This window comes from Hyperoodon ampullatus (genome assembly GCF_949752795.1).
Source record: "Hyperoodon ampullatus genome assembly, chromosome: 1".
NCBI lineage: Eukaryota > Metazoa > Chordata > Mammalia > Artiodactyla > Ziphiidae > Hyperoodon > Hyperoodon ampullatus.
In genome coordinates, this window is record NC_136914.1 from 9,035,300 (window position 1) to 9,052,219 (window position 16,920).

Below are 16,920 nucleotides of genomic sequence, written 5' to 3' on the forward strand. Positions count from 1 at the left end.
GTCACTTAAAACAACCTATTTATAAACCCATAGGAAAAAAAAAAAAGCTGGGTTTTCAATAGCAGGAACTACTGACCCTGAAACTACAGGGAGATGAGTTGGGTTCCTTGATGATACAGACCGTCGTCCATGACAGCGTTGCAGATGAGAGCAGCCAGGGCTCTGTGGGTCGTGGGGTCTCAGAATGCTTTCAGAACAAATCAATAACCAGTACAATAAAGCAGTGGTGTGAAATGACTACTTTATTCAAACTCATGGTGTCCTAACCTGTTGAGCTTTTGAGGAGGAGCGTGTGAGAGGGGCTTATGCAAGTTTAATTTCATCAGATGGTGTCCGCTTTCTTTTCTGTTCTCCACCTCACTTACGGGCCCGGGTTTTTTGCTTTGGTCAAAGAATTCATGTTTTAATTTTGATGAGGCATACTTTCATTTTGGTAGATTTTGAAAACATAGTCTACAGAGAAATATAATAGCTGTGGCCTTAGGAATAAATATTCTTTGCTCTGTGCACCAGAGGCTACAAGATGGATAGATTTTCTAAAACAAGTCCTACCTCAGAAGTAGGGGCAGTATAGCCTATAGATTAAGATCTCAAACTGCGTGGTAAAAAAAAAAAAACAAAAACCTCAGTTAGAATCTCGGTTCCATGACTTTCAGTAGCTGTGGAGCTTTGGGTGAATCATTTAACCTCTCCAAGGCTCCGTTTCCGCTCGTGGAGATAATAATCATACGGATCTATCTCACGGACTTGTTATAAGGGTTAAATGAGATAACGGATATAAAGCACTTAATATGATGCCCAGCATGGAGAAACACTCAATAAATGCAGCTACTGTAGTCATTATTATTCCAAAAGCCATATATTTACATTTAGAAATAAATCGATGACATGGCATGAAAGAATTACTCTAAATTTTATTGCTTTTCTCTCTTCATGACATAGCTTTAGTGTTGAGAATTTAGAAAAACTGATAAAAAGCATCTGAAACTGGCCCTTAATCCCATCCCGCAGAAATAACCATTATCATCCTAATCTGTATCCTTCTCTATTGATTACATAAAGCTACTTAAGGAAAAATGGGATTCTACTTTATTCGTTCAACATCTACAGTACTTACTGGGCTCCGGCACTGTACAATTTTCTGAGAGCCTGCCTTTCCTCCTTCATATATCATGCAAATGTTTTTATGGCTTGCTGCGGAAGGAGCTTGTAAATGCCTCCAGCTTCCTCGGGGTTATCTTAGATTTCCATTAAGTCTTTTACAACTTTCCTGGATGAGCGAGCATACAGGAATTAAATGCGGAATTCATAAGCTAAAATTGAACAGGGAAGGTGAGGAGGTCTGAGATCGGGAACGTGGGTGAAGAAACGGCCGAAGTAGGCGACGGTCAGGGCGCCGACTTTTTCTAGTCTCAGGCCTGCCAGCTAAGGAGCTGACTCCTAGGTAAGCCCCCTCCCGGCCTGCCTTGTCCCCTCAGTGAGGTGGAGATGTTTCCCGAAGTTGTCCTCGTGTTGTGTTTGTCCAGCTGCTACCAGGAGATGGACCCAGTGATGCAACAGCCCTTTATACTTCCCACCTCTTGGGGTGGTGACATGCTCCCTCTGGGAAGGATGACCAGCAGAAAGCAGGCCTCTATGTGACCTGGAAAGAATGACATGCTTTAGTCACGTGTTCCTTGACGGTAGCCGACCAAGTGGGGTTTTTAAGCCGATGTCGGGCTAAAGAGAGTACAGATGACCCCGGAAAGAGCCTTTCTGTCGGGAGAGCCTTCCCTCCAAGGCCCAATGCAAGCTCTCGCCCCTCCGGGAAGGTCTGGCTCTAATAAAATTCTAAGTGTGACCGTCAACACTTCATCCACTGTTTTTCTTTTCAACGGTCACTCATTTTTCTAACACTAAATATAGCCAGGCCAGTACCGGGTGGAAGAGGAACCGCGTACAGGACTTGGGCACGGACGCTTTTGAATCCAGGGCCCCCTGTTTGACTCTAGAACCTGGGCTCTGTCCTTCTCCTTTTTCCAGAAGCTGCTTCCGGAGCTTCTGTTCTTGGATTAGCTCCTGTCCTCTCCCGGGGCAATAGATGTCAGGACACTCCTGAAATGGAATCTGCCCCACCGCACTGCTCCCAGGGACGCCGGAAGGTTTCAGCCTCATGATCTTTGCCACCTGGTTCCGGGGCGAGCTGTGGCTGGCACCTGTCAGGGTCCCCTGGGGCTGTGACCTGAGCCACCCCCCCCAAGGTGCTTGCTCCTGCGTGAACTGGTCGGAGGAGAGGGTGGGGAATCTTCCCGATTCTATGAGTGAGAAAGTAAATGAATTGCTCCGCTCCAGAGTGCAGTCCCTTTGTTGTGAAAGAACAGAGACAGTTAACAGCTGGTGACAAAGAGTGTGTGTCCCCCCATTCCAGCCCCTCCCAAGGTGGCAGAGAGAAGCCTTTTAATGAGCAAGGCTTTGCTGTAACTGAATTTAAGTGTATATGGTTATTTCTGTGGAGAAATTCAGGCTTTGGGGGACCCAGAATCTCTTCTGCTGTTTTTTTCAAAAAGCCACAGTGGGGCCTCCCTGGTGGCGCAGTGGTTGAGAGTCCGCCTGCCGATGCAGGGGATACGGGTTCGTGCCCCGGTCTGGGAGGATCCCATGTGCCGCGGAGCGGCTGGGCCCGTGAGCCATGGCTGCTGAGCCTGCGCGTCCGGAGCCTGTGCTCCGCAACGGGAGAGGCCACAACAGTGAGAGGCCCGCGTACCACCAAAAAAAAAAAAAAAAAAAAAAAAAAAAAAAAAAAAAAAAAAAAAAAAAAAAAAAAAAAGCCACAGTGGGGTGCTGTAGCGACAGGATCTCACCATTAACTTTTAATTTCTTTGCTTTTGTTGGTCACTCAACATTATTTAAAAGTATGTTTTGGCTGGTGAATAATGCTTTTGGATTGCACTCAGAATGCATAAACGGCTGTAGTAAAACTTGCGCTCTTGGAAAGGAAGCCCGCGCAGAGGGGCCAGGTGGCCCAGTGGATTAAGGAATCTTTAACCTTTAACCTTCCTTAGACCTGGATTCAAATCCTGCCTAGATCACCACTCAAAGATGAGAGGTCGGTTTGACTTGGGTTTTGAATTCCAATCACTCGTTTGTCCCAAATCACACAACTCCCCAAATCTTTTGGCCCAAATCTCCACCATTGGCAGTTTCTACTCAAGGGAGGGCCAGTCCCGAAATAGCAGGGTGGAGCAAGTCAGCACTGAAGTACATTGGCAGAGATGAATGGGGAAGTTACAAGCTTACGAGCACCTGCCAGCTCCAAGCCTCGCTCGGGCCAATGCAATGATTTCCTCACTTTTTCAAGCACTAGATTTGATTGTGACAGGAAGTAAAAAACGGTTTCTAGCCATTTTTACAGGTACTGTGCAGGCAAGGCTGGAACTGTGTTTAAAAGCCTGCATTCTTTCATTGCAGACAGAACCACGTTTGGAAACACTGGTTTCATCTTGCTGAGACAGCTCGGTGGGCATCAGCCCCTGGTTTTTGTCCCCCTATGCTTCCTTTATATGTCATTTTGCTCTAGCCACGTGCTTCGGGGTCTCAGTTTCTCTGTCTATGAAATGGGAATACCCTGGAGGCATTATTTTCCACATTCTTAATTACCTAGAGAAGCATTTTTGAAAATGGAAATTATGTTTGCAAAACATAACTAATTCTCTGGGTGGTAATAATTGGGTCCCTGCAGTGTATTTATATTACTTGACAGGTTACGTCTATTGAACCCCAACTAGTAATTATGTAAGTTCAAATTGTGCTGGGTTTATAATGTTTTCTCTGAAGACATCAACCGAGATGGGATGACTAGAATATTAGGAGGATTCTACCCCAGACGGCCTCCATTGGCAGACAGCATCCTCAGTTGTGAGTATGGCTTTACTAATGGATTCTTGACCTGCGTGGACCTGCTTTATGTTTAGGGACGGCCCTCACGACCTGAAGCACAAAATGAAGTGCTCCTCTAGCGATGAGATTCCCCGGGCCGGCCCTTTGTCCCGTGAGGCAGTTGTTGCTGAGTAGCGTGGATGTACAGCAGGGCGTTTTCCATCAGCACCGTCAGTGGCTAGCTCACTCTTCTTGCTTCTCCGCCAGGTTCATCAGCACCAGGACCGGGGAGAGACCTTTCAGTGCCAGCTCTGCCCTTTCACTTCCTCCCGTCACTTCAGCCTGAAACTCCACATGCGTTGCCATCAGCACTTCCTGAGGACAGAAGCCAAGGTGAAAGAGGAGATCCCAGACCCCGATGTCAAGGGATCTCCCCACCTCAGTGACAGTGCCTGCCTGGGGCAGCAAAGGGAAGGAGGAGGGACGGAGCTAGTGGGGACCATGATGAAGTCCAGCACTCCAGAGAGGACTAGCCAGGGTGGGGCTGGCGTCTCGCCTTTGCTGGTGAAGGAGGAGCCCAAGGAAGATAATGGCCTGCCAACCTCCTTTACTCTGAATGCTACCGACAGGCCGGCCAACCACACGAAGCTGAGAGAGCCATCCGAGTATGCAGCCAACAGTGCGTCCGCATTGTTCAGCCAGGACATCTCTGTTAAGATGGCGTCTGATTTTCTGATGAAGCTGTCAGGTACTTGAAGAGGGTTGTCCTCTCTCTCTCTCTCTCTCTCTTCTCTATCCCTCCACCAGTATTCTCATCTATAAAATGAGCTGGTAGGACTAAGTGATTTCAAGATCGCTTGAGCTTCCAGTTGTCTGCACTCTCATACATTTTCTCCTTGAGACTTGTTTTTTGCAGTCCTTTGGAAGTACGCATGGCTGTGGTTTGGGTCTAAAAACAACAGGGATTGTTGATTTCCTTCTGGTTTTCCCCCTTTATGAGTTCTTGCTGTGGGGGACAGGTCACAGCGTGAGCCAGGTTGGTGACAGTTCTGTGTGTGACCTTGAGCCCTATTTAACTTGTCTCTCCGTTGGGTTCTTTAAAGTGCTTGTATGGGTCATGTTGCTTTGTGTTATTCAAGTTCCTTATTGCCTTGATTTAAAAGATTTTTAAAGGACATGTACACAGAGAGTACTATGAGGAATGACAGAGTTTTAAATTTTGAGCAACGGATAAAATTATCTTTAAATATTGTTTTTTCTAATGGAAAGTTTTTTTATTGTGGTAAAATATACCTTACATGAAATGTATCCTTTTAACCATTTTTAAGTATACAGTTCTTTGGCATTAAGTACATTCACATCGTTGTGTAATCATCACCACCATCCATCTCTGGAACTTCTTCATCCCCCCGAACTGAAACCTTGTACCCATTGACCAAGAATTCCCCATCCCACCCTCCCCTCTGCCCCTGGTAACCATTATTCTATTTTCTGTCTCTATGAACACAACCACTCCAGGTACCTCATGTAAAGTGTAATTAAAAAAAATTTGTTTTTAAACATTCTTTTGCAACTGCCCCAGTGCCTTTGAGAAAAAAGATGGAGTATGTTTTAAAAACTTATTACTAATTGCTATCACTTTCACCATCCAATTATGCATGATGTTTCTTTTAGTATTTTTCTTTTTTTTCCCCTCAATTTCTTTAAGTTGTGGAGTTGAATGGGGAGGTGTAGAGATGCTGAGGGAGCGCTGTTATTCCTGACGTTTTGGAATGAGAAAACATGTTGTGGGTCTGTGCTGCTACTCATTATATTTTTTAATGTCTGATTTTAAATTTTAAAAGAGATGTGGAGGGTGGGGAAAGGTCGGCTGAGAATTGGTTCTATCTTTCAGTGAAGATGGCAGTCCCCACGATGATTTCCAAATGCCATTTCAGTTCTTTGGAGATTGACAATACCCTTTTAAAATGGAGAATAATTGGTCACCACCTTCCTTTAAATGGACTGTGAGTCGCATTTCACTAAATGTCATCGCCAGGTGAATTAGAGGTTCTGCTTCACTCTGAAGTCCCTTTGCTCAGTGACACTTCAGTCAGGTCTTCTGGAATGTCCCCATCACCCCAGGTCTTTGCCCCTCAGGAGTGCACGGCGCTGGTTGGAAGAGATGAGGAAAGGCAGGGGATGGAAATGAGGCATTGCAGAAAGAACTGAGATGGAAATGTTACAGGGAGGCATCCCCACCCTGCAAGATGAGTGAGCTCGTCCTACACCGGAAATGATCGGGTGTCAGGAATTCAACCGTGGCAGTGAAGAACGGTCTTCCCTTGTCTTCTCCTCTTGCATCCCAACCTAGGGGGACGTGTGCTCTTTGAGACACTGCTTTTTGTATTTAAACATTTTTGAAAATGTGGGGGAAATTCAGGCTTCTGGTTTTCCTTTTGCCGCTGATCCTTGAGTTTTCACTTCTGGGAGATCTCTGGTTCTTCTTTGATGGTCTCTCCCACCAATGTCAGAGCAAAAGGGGCTCCTTTTCTGGGCTCTTCTAGCACTTTCCCAAGAAATGCAATGGCATATTCACTTAGCATAGCTTAGAAACGGGGATATTTCCTTACTTAGCAGACAGGGGAAACTCAGTATGGGGTTAGTAACTCTTAGGAAGAGGGTCCTCCCTTTACTCCAGGACTGCAGAAAGTTTTTAATCCTGAGGAAGGTGAGGGGGGTGGAGGAAGGTTTGATGGTACACAATTCCTGCTGTGAGTGCCCAGCATCAGGCTGTAATTAGCCCCAGACCCAGTCTCAGGGAGCACAAGATAAGGCCTGTGGCTTCTGGGAGCCAGGCTTGCAAACAGGAAAAACACAAGAGGAGAAGCCAGTCGGTAGGTTGGGGTGAAAAACTGTGCACCCAGGCCTTATACTGTGATCTGTTTTCTCAGTCGGCTATTGACGGGGACTTGTTTACGGGTTTGGCAGTCGCAGTATTTACTGACTGATCAGTTGGCATAAGAAAACAGATAACAAATGCACGCTGTTTATGCAAAAGGCCCGTGCAGCTATTTTATGGTGGCTTACTAGAGGTCCTGAAACCTGACTTGTGTGCACTGTTACCTAGCAACCTGTTACAAAGTCACCGGGGAGTGAGATGCATTGGTAATTTTTTTTGTGTGTGCGCATATTTGGATGTAAATGTAAACTTGGTGACAGTGGCAACGCAGCCCATGGGGAAAAGGAAAGGAATACATTTTCCGGAGGTGGGGAGGCATTATTTATTTATTTTTCTTCCACTCACTCTCTGGTTGGTCAGGCTCTAGAATTGATAGCTCCCGTGATCGTGGTGTTCTACCTGGCTGTGGCTGTGACGGTGATCCCGGGACCAGAAGGCCAGATCCCAGGGAGCTGTGCCTGAGTTTCTAGCTCTTTCCCTCATCAGATGTCGGGTTAGCATCAGGCCTTGTCCCTAGGCATCATAACGGCACCATTGTTCTTGCAATGAATTTTTGAGCTGGGCTCTGTGTGTGCACCTGCTGGGACTCTAGGGTGCAGCTGTTTGTGGACACGGGGGCTGGGAGTCTCTGTGCCAGCCACATCACAGTCTGCAGAACCGGAGCACAGTGGCAAATTCAAGCGTGTCCATACCTTCTTGTTTCCAAAAGAGAGATGGAAAACACTTGATTCTTTCTTGCTTGGTGATTAAGGGGAGTCTTTCTTGCTCCCACTGGCTTAAAAATCACTGGTGGAATCCTCTTTTTTTTTTTTTTAAACTTGTGTAAAGGATGCTTACTTTTTTTAAAATTTATTTTATTTATTTATGGCTGCGTTGGGTCTTTGTTGCTGTGTGCAGACTTTCTCTAGTTGCGGTGAGCGGGGGCTACTCTTCGTTGCGGTGCACGGCCTTCTCATTGCGGTGGCTTCTCTTGCTGCGGAGCACGGGCTCTAGGCGTGCGGGCTTCAGGAGTTGTGGCACACGGGCTCAGCACTTGTGGCTCGCAGGCTCTAGAGCGCAGGCTCAGTAGTTGTGGCGCACGGGCTTAGTTGCTCCACGGCACGTGGGATCTTCCCAGCAGAGGGCTCGAACTCTTGTCCCCTGCATTGGCAGGCAGATTCTTAACCACTGCGCCACCAGGGAAGCCCTGGAATCCTCTTTTAAAGGGACTCTAAATCCTTCCCTCCCTACCCCCGTTTTGAGGTTTCCTAGTGTCTGTGATTGTGAAATCAAACCCCTTCCCCGAACCGTCTACTCTTCTGCTGCCTGAGCCCACACTTAACATTCCTTCGTCCTTCAAGATTAACCTTGTTCCCTAGCACCAAGGCTTTCCAGGCTCAGCACCATAATTGATTCAGGGAAGAGGATGGGACAGCCCCTGCTGCTGGCTTTCTGGGCTGATGGAAAAGAGGATTTTGCAAACTCTGCTCCAAGTTTCAGCCTAGGAGGCCGGCCGTTGAGGGCTGCAGCCCTGCATATTTGCATAGATCTTTCTTGGGAGCCATAAGGCAGGTGCAGACTGTCGCATGTCAGGGCAAGGGATTCAGTAGCCACATGACTGGGGCTGTGCAAGGGAGAGGAGATTAAATTCCTACTGTTTCTGTGCCTTCTCTCCTTTATCCAGTAGCAGTTCTCACCTTGACTGACATTAGACTTACCTGGGGAGTTTTTTTTTTTTTTAAATGCCAGGGTCCAGCCCCACTGCCAGAAATTATGATTTAGTTGGTCTAGGATAGGACCTAGACCTAGACATTGGTGTTTTCTTTTCTGTTTTTTTTTTTTTTTTTTTGGCCACACTGCTTGGCATGCAGGATCTTAGTTCCCCAACCGGGGATTGAACCTACGCCCCCTGCAGTGAAAGTCTTAACCACTGGACCACCAGGGAAGTCCCTAGACATTGGTGTTTTCTTTAAAATCCTCAAACGATTCTAAAATTCAGCCAGGACTAAGGACCACTGATGTGGAAGATAAACTTGGAACCTGTTTTTGTGTTTGTTTTTTTTTCAGTACACCTATAGTTTTTCAGTGCAGCTCTCTTCCCTCACTTTCTATCCAAGACCATGAAAAGGGCCTGGTGGTTTGGGATGGGTCTGAGGCATTCACTATAGGTCAAGGTTAACATGAACTGGAGGCCTGGGTGAGTCATGGTCATTGAGCCCCATGTTTTCCCTCATGGAGCCACATGACAGGAGAATTAAAAGAAGCATCTTGATGTTCTCCAGTTAGAATTAGAAAGTCTCGAGACTCATCTAGAACATCTAGGAACTGGGAGTATCATCATCAGACACCTGATTAAAAGTTGCCTGCTGTGGGCTTACATCATTTCTCTTTCTGAAAACTACACTTTTTAAGATATCACATTTAAATCTAACTCTCCAAATTAGAACCAAGCAGTTGACAGAAACTTGGCACCTCAGTTGTTGGCTGGGAATATCTTTTTATCTTTTTGTACTCGGTTTTTTGAAAATAAAAGATACAAGTCATTTCAACTATTTTTAGTTTGGAAACTGGCCAAAAAAATGTATCCTGTCTCCCATATTCTATTAATTTCATAAAATTGGGGCCGAAACATCTTAACCATGAGAGGTGGACTTCGGAAAACAGTGACTTGCAAATGGGTCCAAGCTGAATTGTTTCGAATGTGTTAGGAGCTCAGTGGTAAAATGGCAAAGGTTTTCTTGAACAAACAAAGGGGAGCTGGTGAATGTCTGTGTTGTATCTTGCGGTTTCCCATGGGCCTCTGTTCAGCCACCTCCGTCTCTTTCCCATAATGTTATGCATCTGTAGTTACAGTACGGTTTGTCTGTAAAGGGCAGCTCCTTATCCTGTGATACCTCTGTTTGTGCTGCTGAAGAAGGAGGGGCCGGGAGAGGCCTGTTAACTAGGCATCCTTATTACCGGGTGGCTCTGATTGGCTTTCTGTCAAATATCTTAGCACCCTTCTACCAAGGAAGTGCCAGCCTTCTGCCATTCATGCCCTCAGGCTTCAGTGCCCTTAAGCTGGAGCTCTCCCCACGCCTAAGTGTGCCTTTGGCAGTCTTCCTTTGCATCTTCAGTTTGGCCCTTTTTTAACCCTGCCTGGCTTTTCTCAGGATGGGCACTCACTGATCACTTGACTAAAATTCCTGATGTCAGAAGCCACATTGTGGGCCCTCATATGTGCAGGCGGCCCGAATGTCCTATTGAAATCCTGGATTTTACCGAACCTGGTGGGTGATTCGTATGAGAGGGAGAGTGTGACTCTTTCCTGTTTTTCAGTGACTTGCCGCTCCACGGGATGAGGGTTGATCTGAGTCACAGAGGGAGCAGGTGGCATAACAAGAAAGTGGGACCTGGAGTTACACACTCACGTGCTCAGGCCTCCAGGGATGGAGACTTTGTGACACTGACTCATTGTTTATGATTTTTCCTTAACAATCACTTACACAGTGCCTGCTCCTTGCCGTTTAACCCGTTTGAACTTCGTAACAACCCTAGGGGAAGATACTGTTGGTATTCCCATTGTACAGATGAAAACAGAGAGGTTAAGAAACTTGCCCACGTTTACACAGCTAATAAGTGTGGGACTGGGATTCTAATCCAGGCAACCAGGCTCCAGCCTCCCCTCCCCCCAAATCACAAAGTAAGGAAGTGGTGAAACTGGAAGTTGGCTCTGTTCTCTGCCCTTGTTTTTGTAGAGTCAGAGTCCCCAGCAGGGGAGCCGTTCTCTGAAGGTCGTATGTTAGATGCCACCGGAAGTTGTACCAATACTTTTAGGCTTTTCAGGCATTGTTTAGTGCAGATAGAGTAGTGACAGTAAAGCCAGTTACAGTGTGTCTTCAATGGCTCGTAACAAGCATGTAGCTGAGGAAACCAAGACTGGAAGTCAGTAGTGTAGAAGGGTTGCCACTGGAATCCAGACGTTTCTTTTTTCACTGTGCTGGATAGAGTTCATCTCATTCCAGAATTGTCCGCAGAGTAGTTGTTTATCTTGATAGACTCTTGGGAAAATTGTTCAAACTCTATGTTTCTGCAAAACTGAATCCAGGTCATTTTCTTCCTTCCCTCAGGAGTACATTTTCTTCCATTCACTACTGTTGTTACTATTGTTACAATTTCTACTATTGTTAGCCTGAGCCTTATTACTAATCAGATGGGTTTCCAGTGAGCCAGGTGCGTGAGGTGCCAGCAACTTGATGTAATTTCTCAGTTAACCCTCCCAACAGCCCTGTTAATGTTAAACCTATTTTATAGATGAGGAAGCTGAGGCTTAGTAGGTTTTGGCGACCGAGGGATAGAGCAGAGATTCAGCGCTGCCTAACTGTGAAGCTTGCCTCCTGACCACTTAATGAGCTATTACCTTTTTTTTTTTTTTCTCAATTGAGCGAACTGTCTTTTGACCTCTGTCTGCTTCACTGTTTATTTTCCTTGGCTTCAAACCATGACATCGTTTTTAATGCATGCTAATTCAGTCACTAATCTGGTTAAATTTTTGTGTGTCTTCAAAATACACCCACAATCCATCCCTCGAGGGCGGCCTTTCCTGGCCCACCAGCTCCCTCCCGGATGCTTCCTCCACCCCAGGACCCTCCCTCCCCTCCGCCAGGCCTCCAAGGCGTTAATGGACTCTTCTGATACCCTGGCGTCAGGTTGTGCCCCTGCCTGGCTTCTTTCTCCTGAGTAATGGTATCCCCACTCCTCTCAAGAAAAATGCTGAGTCTTCACCAGCTGGTACACACTCCCCCTGCCCCCCATTTCCATTTACCTGCCTTCCCTCATGTTCCAGGAGTCCGGCCACTGGAACCATGGAGTTCCATAAATCTTCCTCCTGTTAGGTAAAATGGGGGAGGGAGGTTCTAAAAAGAATTAATAATGTTATTAAAACCAAAATAACTAGGGACTTCCCTGGCGGTCCAGTGGTTAGGACTCTGCGCTTCCGCTGCAGAGGGCACAGGTTTGATCTCTGGTCGGGGGACTAAGATCCCTCATGCTGTGCGGTGTGGCCCAAAAAAACCCCACAAAATAACTAGCTTAATGCACCTCTGACCCCCAGTGGTTCTGTATCTTTGTAGAGAATTTCTAGCAACATCGCGCCTTATTGCTGTGATATCCACCCCTACTCCCCGCTCCAATGATACTTAGAATCTTAACATCCAAGTTGATACTTGCATTACTGCTTGTGTCTTAGCCTTGCCTCTTCAACTATGTTTCAGATTGCTAAGGGGAGGGAGGGGCAGTGGCAGGGGATGATGTTTCCTTTATAATGTCTTTATCTTTGTATCATCCACAATGTATCCCGTGGTAGATGATAAGAAAGGTATTCCATTAGTCATATATACTCTGGGAGTCAGGTTTTCAGAGGTTGTGCTATTACTTCACTTAAAAAAGATTTACAGGGCTTCCCTGGTGGTGCAGTGGTTGAGAATCTGCCTGCCGATGCAGGGGACACAGGTTCGAGCTCTGGTCTGAGAAGATCCCACATGCCGCGGAGCAACTGGGCCCGTGAGCCACAACTACTGAGCCTGCGCATCTGGAGCCTGTGCTCCACAACAAGAGAGGCCATGACAGTGAGAGGCCCGCGCACGGCTATGAAGAGTGGCCCCCGCTTGCCGCAACTAGAGAAAGTCCTCGCACAGAAACGAAGACCCAACGCAGCCAAAAATAAATAAATAAAGATTTAATTAAAAAAGAAAAAAAAGATTTACAAATTCACAACCAGCTCCGTAGTGCCATAAAGAGTACGGAAGAAAGAGGTGGTCCATGGGAAGAAAGCAGGCTGTTCAAAGCGAGCCTCAAAGGGTGTGAGCGCCTTGGCGTTGGCCGGGACCTCAGCTTCTGGGGCCAAATCTAGGAACCAGAGTCGGTCACACAGGGAGTTAAGTAACAAACCGGTCCACAGTTTAGCAGCTCAACACAATAGCCATTTACTTAGCTTACGAGTTTGGGGATTGGCAGTTGGGCATGGCTGACCGGTGTGCTTTTTCTGGTCTCCTCTGGGCTGACTCATCCATCTGCAGGACCTTGCCACGTTGCCAGGGCATGGCTGGTCTAGGTGGGCCCCAGCTGGGAGGGCTTCTCTCTGTCTCCCAGGGTGTCCCATCCTTCAGTGTGTTAGCCTGGGCTCTCCCACATGGCAGCTGGCTTCCAAAGGAGAGAGCAGAAGTGCTCCAGGTCTCTGGAGGCTGGGCTCAAAGCTGGCCCAGCAGCCGTCACTTCCACCACCTTCCAGTGACCAAAGCCAGCCACTTCAACCCAGATTCAAAGGGCGGGATAGGGCTTCCCTGGTGGCGCAGTGGTTGAGAGTCCGCCTGCCGATGCAGGGGACACGGGTTCGTGCCCCGATCCGGGAAGATCCCGCATGCCGCGGAGCGCCTGGGCCCAGGAGCCATGGCCGCTGAGCCTGCGAGTCCGGAGCCTGTGCTCCGCAATGGGAGAGGCCACAGCAGTGAGAGGCCCGCGAATCCGAAAAAAAAAAACAAAAAAAAACGGCGGGATAATCTGTTCCACCTCTTAATGGGAAGAGCTGTGGAGTCACATGGCAAAAGGGGTGGGTTTGCAGGCAGAAGGGATCATGATGACCATTTTGCAGTCTCCTTGCAATGCCCAGAGTTCTTCAGACTCACTGGGTGTTCCACAAAGACAAAAAAAAAACATTAAAATACCAATGTATGAACCAGAATGTCAGTATAGTCATTTAAAATGACAAGTGTAACAGTCAAGAGCAGATGTCATTTGGGGCAGATGGTCACCGACTTCCCTGAAGAGTGTTGGAAATATATGATCCAATCTTTAGGTTTTCTTTTTTTTCCAGTCTCAAGTCACCTCAAGCTGTTCTTACATGCAAATCACTCCACGGCTGTTCCTACAGTTCATTCTTTGGATGTGTTAATAGCGTGAATTTAAAATGCAGTTTTCTCTCCCATCTACTGCCGGCTAGAGGCTTGATGGGTTTTCCAGGACTGGTCCTTCCTGCTTTTGACAAGGGAGATATCCTGTCTGTTAAGTGGATTCCCGCAGATAGCTGCTCTTGCTCATGATGTGTGGCTTCTAGTAGTTTCGTTCACGGAGAAAAGCCTTATTTATTTATTTTAAAGTTCTGTGGCGCTGCTTATTGTTATTACCCTTGACCCTGCTCCAAAGGCTCTTTTGTTTTCCCTTTGTCGCTATGTCTGTAATCTCAGTAGCTGTCACAGGGGACCTGCGCAGCCCTGGTCTGCAGACATAGACACTGAAGTGTGACCGAGGATTAGCTCAGGTGGGGATGAAAGATAAAATGAAATATAATGAGAAATATAAGATGGTTAAAACTCCGCTAAACACTAAATATAAAACTACTTAAGGCCAATGAAGTAGTTTACCTTATGAGAGCAAGATTTGAAAATATTTAGCTAATGTTTTAAACATTCTATTTGAATATAATATGCTTCACTGTTATTAATTATTATGTAATGAAATCTCGGCTTTCCTTATGATTTCCGAAGGCAATTTATTTTCTTCTCACCCAAAGTGCATCAAGTTGTCAAAACATCCCAGGTCCCCAGACAGATCATACATCCTTACATACACTTACAAGGGAACTTGGTTAGTTATAACAGCCCTGATTTGTAATCTGGAGAGTTGAGCTCTTATTCTGATTCTATCATGAATGAGCTGTGTGGTTTTATAAAGGTCATATCATTCTCTGAGACTGTGTTTTCTTATTGTAAAATAAGGGAGTGGAAAACAGTAATGGTTTTCATTTTGCTTGTTTGTTTTTAAACATTAAACCCATTTTTTTCCAAACGAAGTCTTAAGGGCAGACTCAATATACAAAACACAAAGAATACGTAGTTTAATGTATTTTTAAATTTAACTTTATTTTTTAGGTTCTCATGTATTATATTTATTTATTTTAAAAGTCCAGCAATTAGAAAAAAGTTGCTAAGTGATAATCCCACACGCATGAAATGAGTGTTATGTTAAGATGAGGTCTTACAACAGTATCAGCATCTAGTGTATTTCTAGATTTATTTTGCTGATTGCAGCTTCAAGAAATACCATTTACGCAGGGACACTGTGGCAAATGAGATAACATTTTTAACAATTCACCTTGCAACTCAGGATCCCTTTAATTAAATGTATTCAGCTGCTTGAAAGAAGAGTACAATAATAAAAAGTTTTTGCTTCAAAGCTGATGACATTTAACAATTGCCCTTTTTCCTTATCATAATAAAGGGCAGACAAGAAGCACCCCAAACTTTCATCCTGTACTAAAGCCATCGATAATTCTATTTTAGCTACTTGGCTATTACTCAGTTAACCATTATTTGGAAGTTTATTTAATCTTGCTAGTCTCAGATTCTTCATCTACAAGGTGGAGATAATGATAGTAACTACTTCAGAGGGTCGTTGAGAGGATCAGATAAATTAATCCAAGGAAACAGCATACTCCCTGGCCCATATTAAGGGCTCTATAAGTGACAGAACCAAATATGTGTATATCTACATATTTCCGTCTGGCTGTTAGCCACGATCAGAAGCTTCACCAAAGCAGATACACTTGAAACTACCCTGGCACCTAATTTAAGGCAGTGGTCCTCAACCAGAGGCATGCTCAGGGGAGAGTAAGGCAATGTCTAGAGAAATTTTTGTTTTCACGACTGGGAAGTGCTATTGGCATCTAGTAGGTAGAGACCAGGGATGCTGCTAAGCATCCTGCTGTTTGCAGGACGGTCACCCACAGCAAATTACCCAGCCCAGAATGTCAGTGGTGCTGAGGTTGAGAAAGCCTGATTTGAGGCATACCTATAGACCCTAGTCATACCATAATTGTACAGTTTTACATGCACATGCCTGCATCTTTGGAGAGATGAGTGTATAGCCAAGCACTTCCTTATTAATGACATATTACTAGAACTCTGCCACTCCTCAGAGGCAGGGAGAACTGCATCACAAGTGATACACAAAACTGAGTTAACTTGTTAACTCAAGTTAACCCGTCAGTGGTCTCCAGTGAGTTGACATTTTATATATAACAGAGCTGAGGGTCCACATTTTAAAATTTTAAACTAGTTTCAATAATTTTAAAAGCTTAAATTGGAAACCCGCCTTTATTGGAGCCCCAGAAGCTTATCCTAGGGTTGGTTCCTTGGGACGCTGTTTGAAAACCACCAAATCTGCGGTCCCTTCCAGGTCCAAGGGTCTTTGGCTCTGCTTTAGGGGGAGCTAGTAAGTAAAATTCTCAATGGCCTAGCTTTTTCAGGTACCAGTTCAGCAGTCACAAAATTGCCAGACTCTGAACTGAAAGAGAGCTCGGTCTTATTAAGCTCAAGGAAAGTGTCGTTTTCCTTCACCAGAGGAAGCAGACAAAACAGAACAGTAACAGTCATGTTGCAGTCCTTTCTTCCTCTTCCACCCTCTTAGATCTTCATAAAATTCTTCCCCACCAGAAAACATGCCTTTCCTTCAGGTTACACGCCACCCTTCCTCATTTCTCGTTCACAATACTTAGTTCACACCTTATCACTTCTGCCCAGAGCCCACAGTGCAACTGCTTGAGTTCGTTTCCTTCTTAAAGGTGTTTGGACTATCTTGGAGAGAAAGGAGAGCGCTTGGGTGCGTTTTCAGCCAGAAGCCCTGAAGTCCAGTGTCTCTGGTTTGGAGAAGTCAGTCTGTTAACCTCTTGGGACCTTAGTTCCTTCACCTGCAAGATGAAGGTAGTAACAATGCCTGTCTCCTGTGGTTGATGGAAGGATCAATTCCTGTGTAACTATTCAAATGCTAGTTGTGTGCGTTATTGAAACAAAGAACGGTCTTTAAGGAAGTTATAGAGCATTGTCCTGGGGGTGGGGATGAGAGGGGCTTCAACAGAATCTCGAAGTGTACTGAGGACACCTCGCCGGAAAGGAAAGACGGGCTCCTTTTACAACTCATTCATGCTGGCCTATTAGAATTGGAAACTTGGAATCATTTTATCCCAGTGGCTTTTCCGTTCCTTTCCCATAGTAGCCTTTGTCTTGAATCCTTTCTAAATCCTGATTTAGAAAAAGCTGATTTGTTTCCTTTCAATGGCAGCCCAACTCCATTGAGCACCTGAACTTACAGATGTACACAATTTTTAAACATAA

The 16,920-nt window shown here is 45.7% G+C and overlaps 1 protein-coding gene across 1 annotated transcript in view; it reads left to right on the forward strand.

The window, feature by feature from the left end:
* The window catches only part of ZNF827 (zinc finger protein 827), a gene marked incomplete at its 3' end in the record, with an annotated part of 185,576 nt that overhangs the window by 57,240 nt on the left and 111,416 nt on the right, over positions 1 to 16,920 (forward strand). The window contains exon 4 of the mRNA XM_079697749.1: positions 4,123 to 4,603. Within this exon, the coding sequence (XP_079553875.1) occupies positions 4,123 to 4,603 (481 nt within the window). The remainder of the gene's footprint in view (positions 1 to 4,122; positions 4,604 to 16,920) is intronic.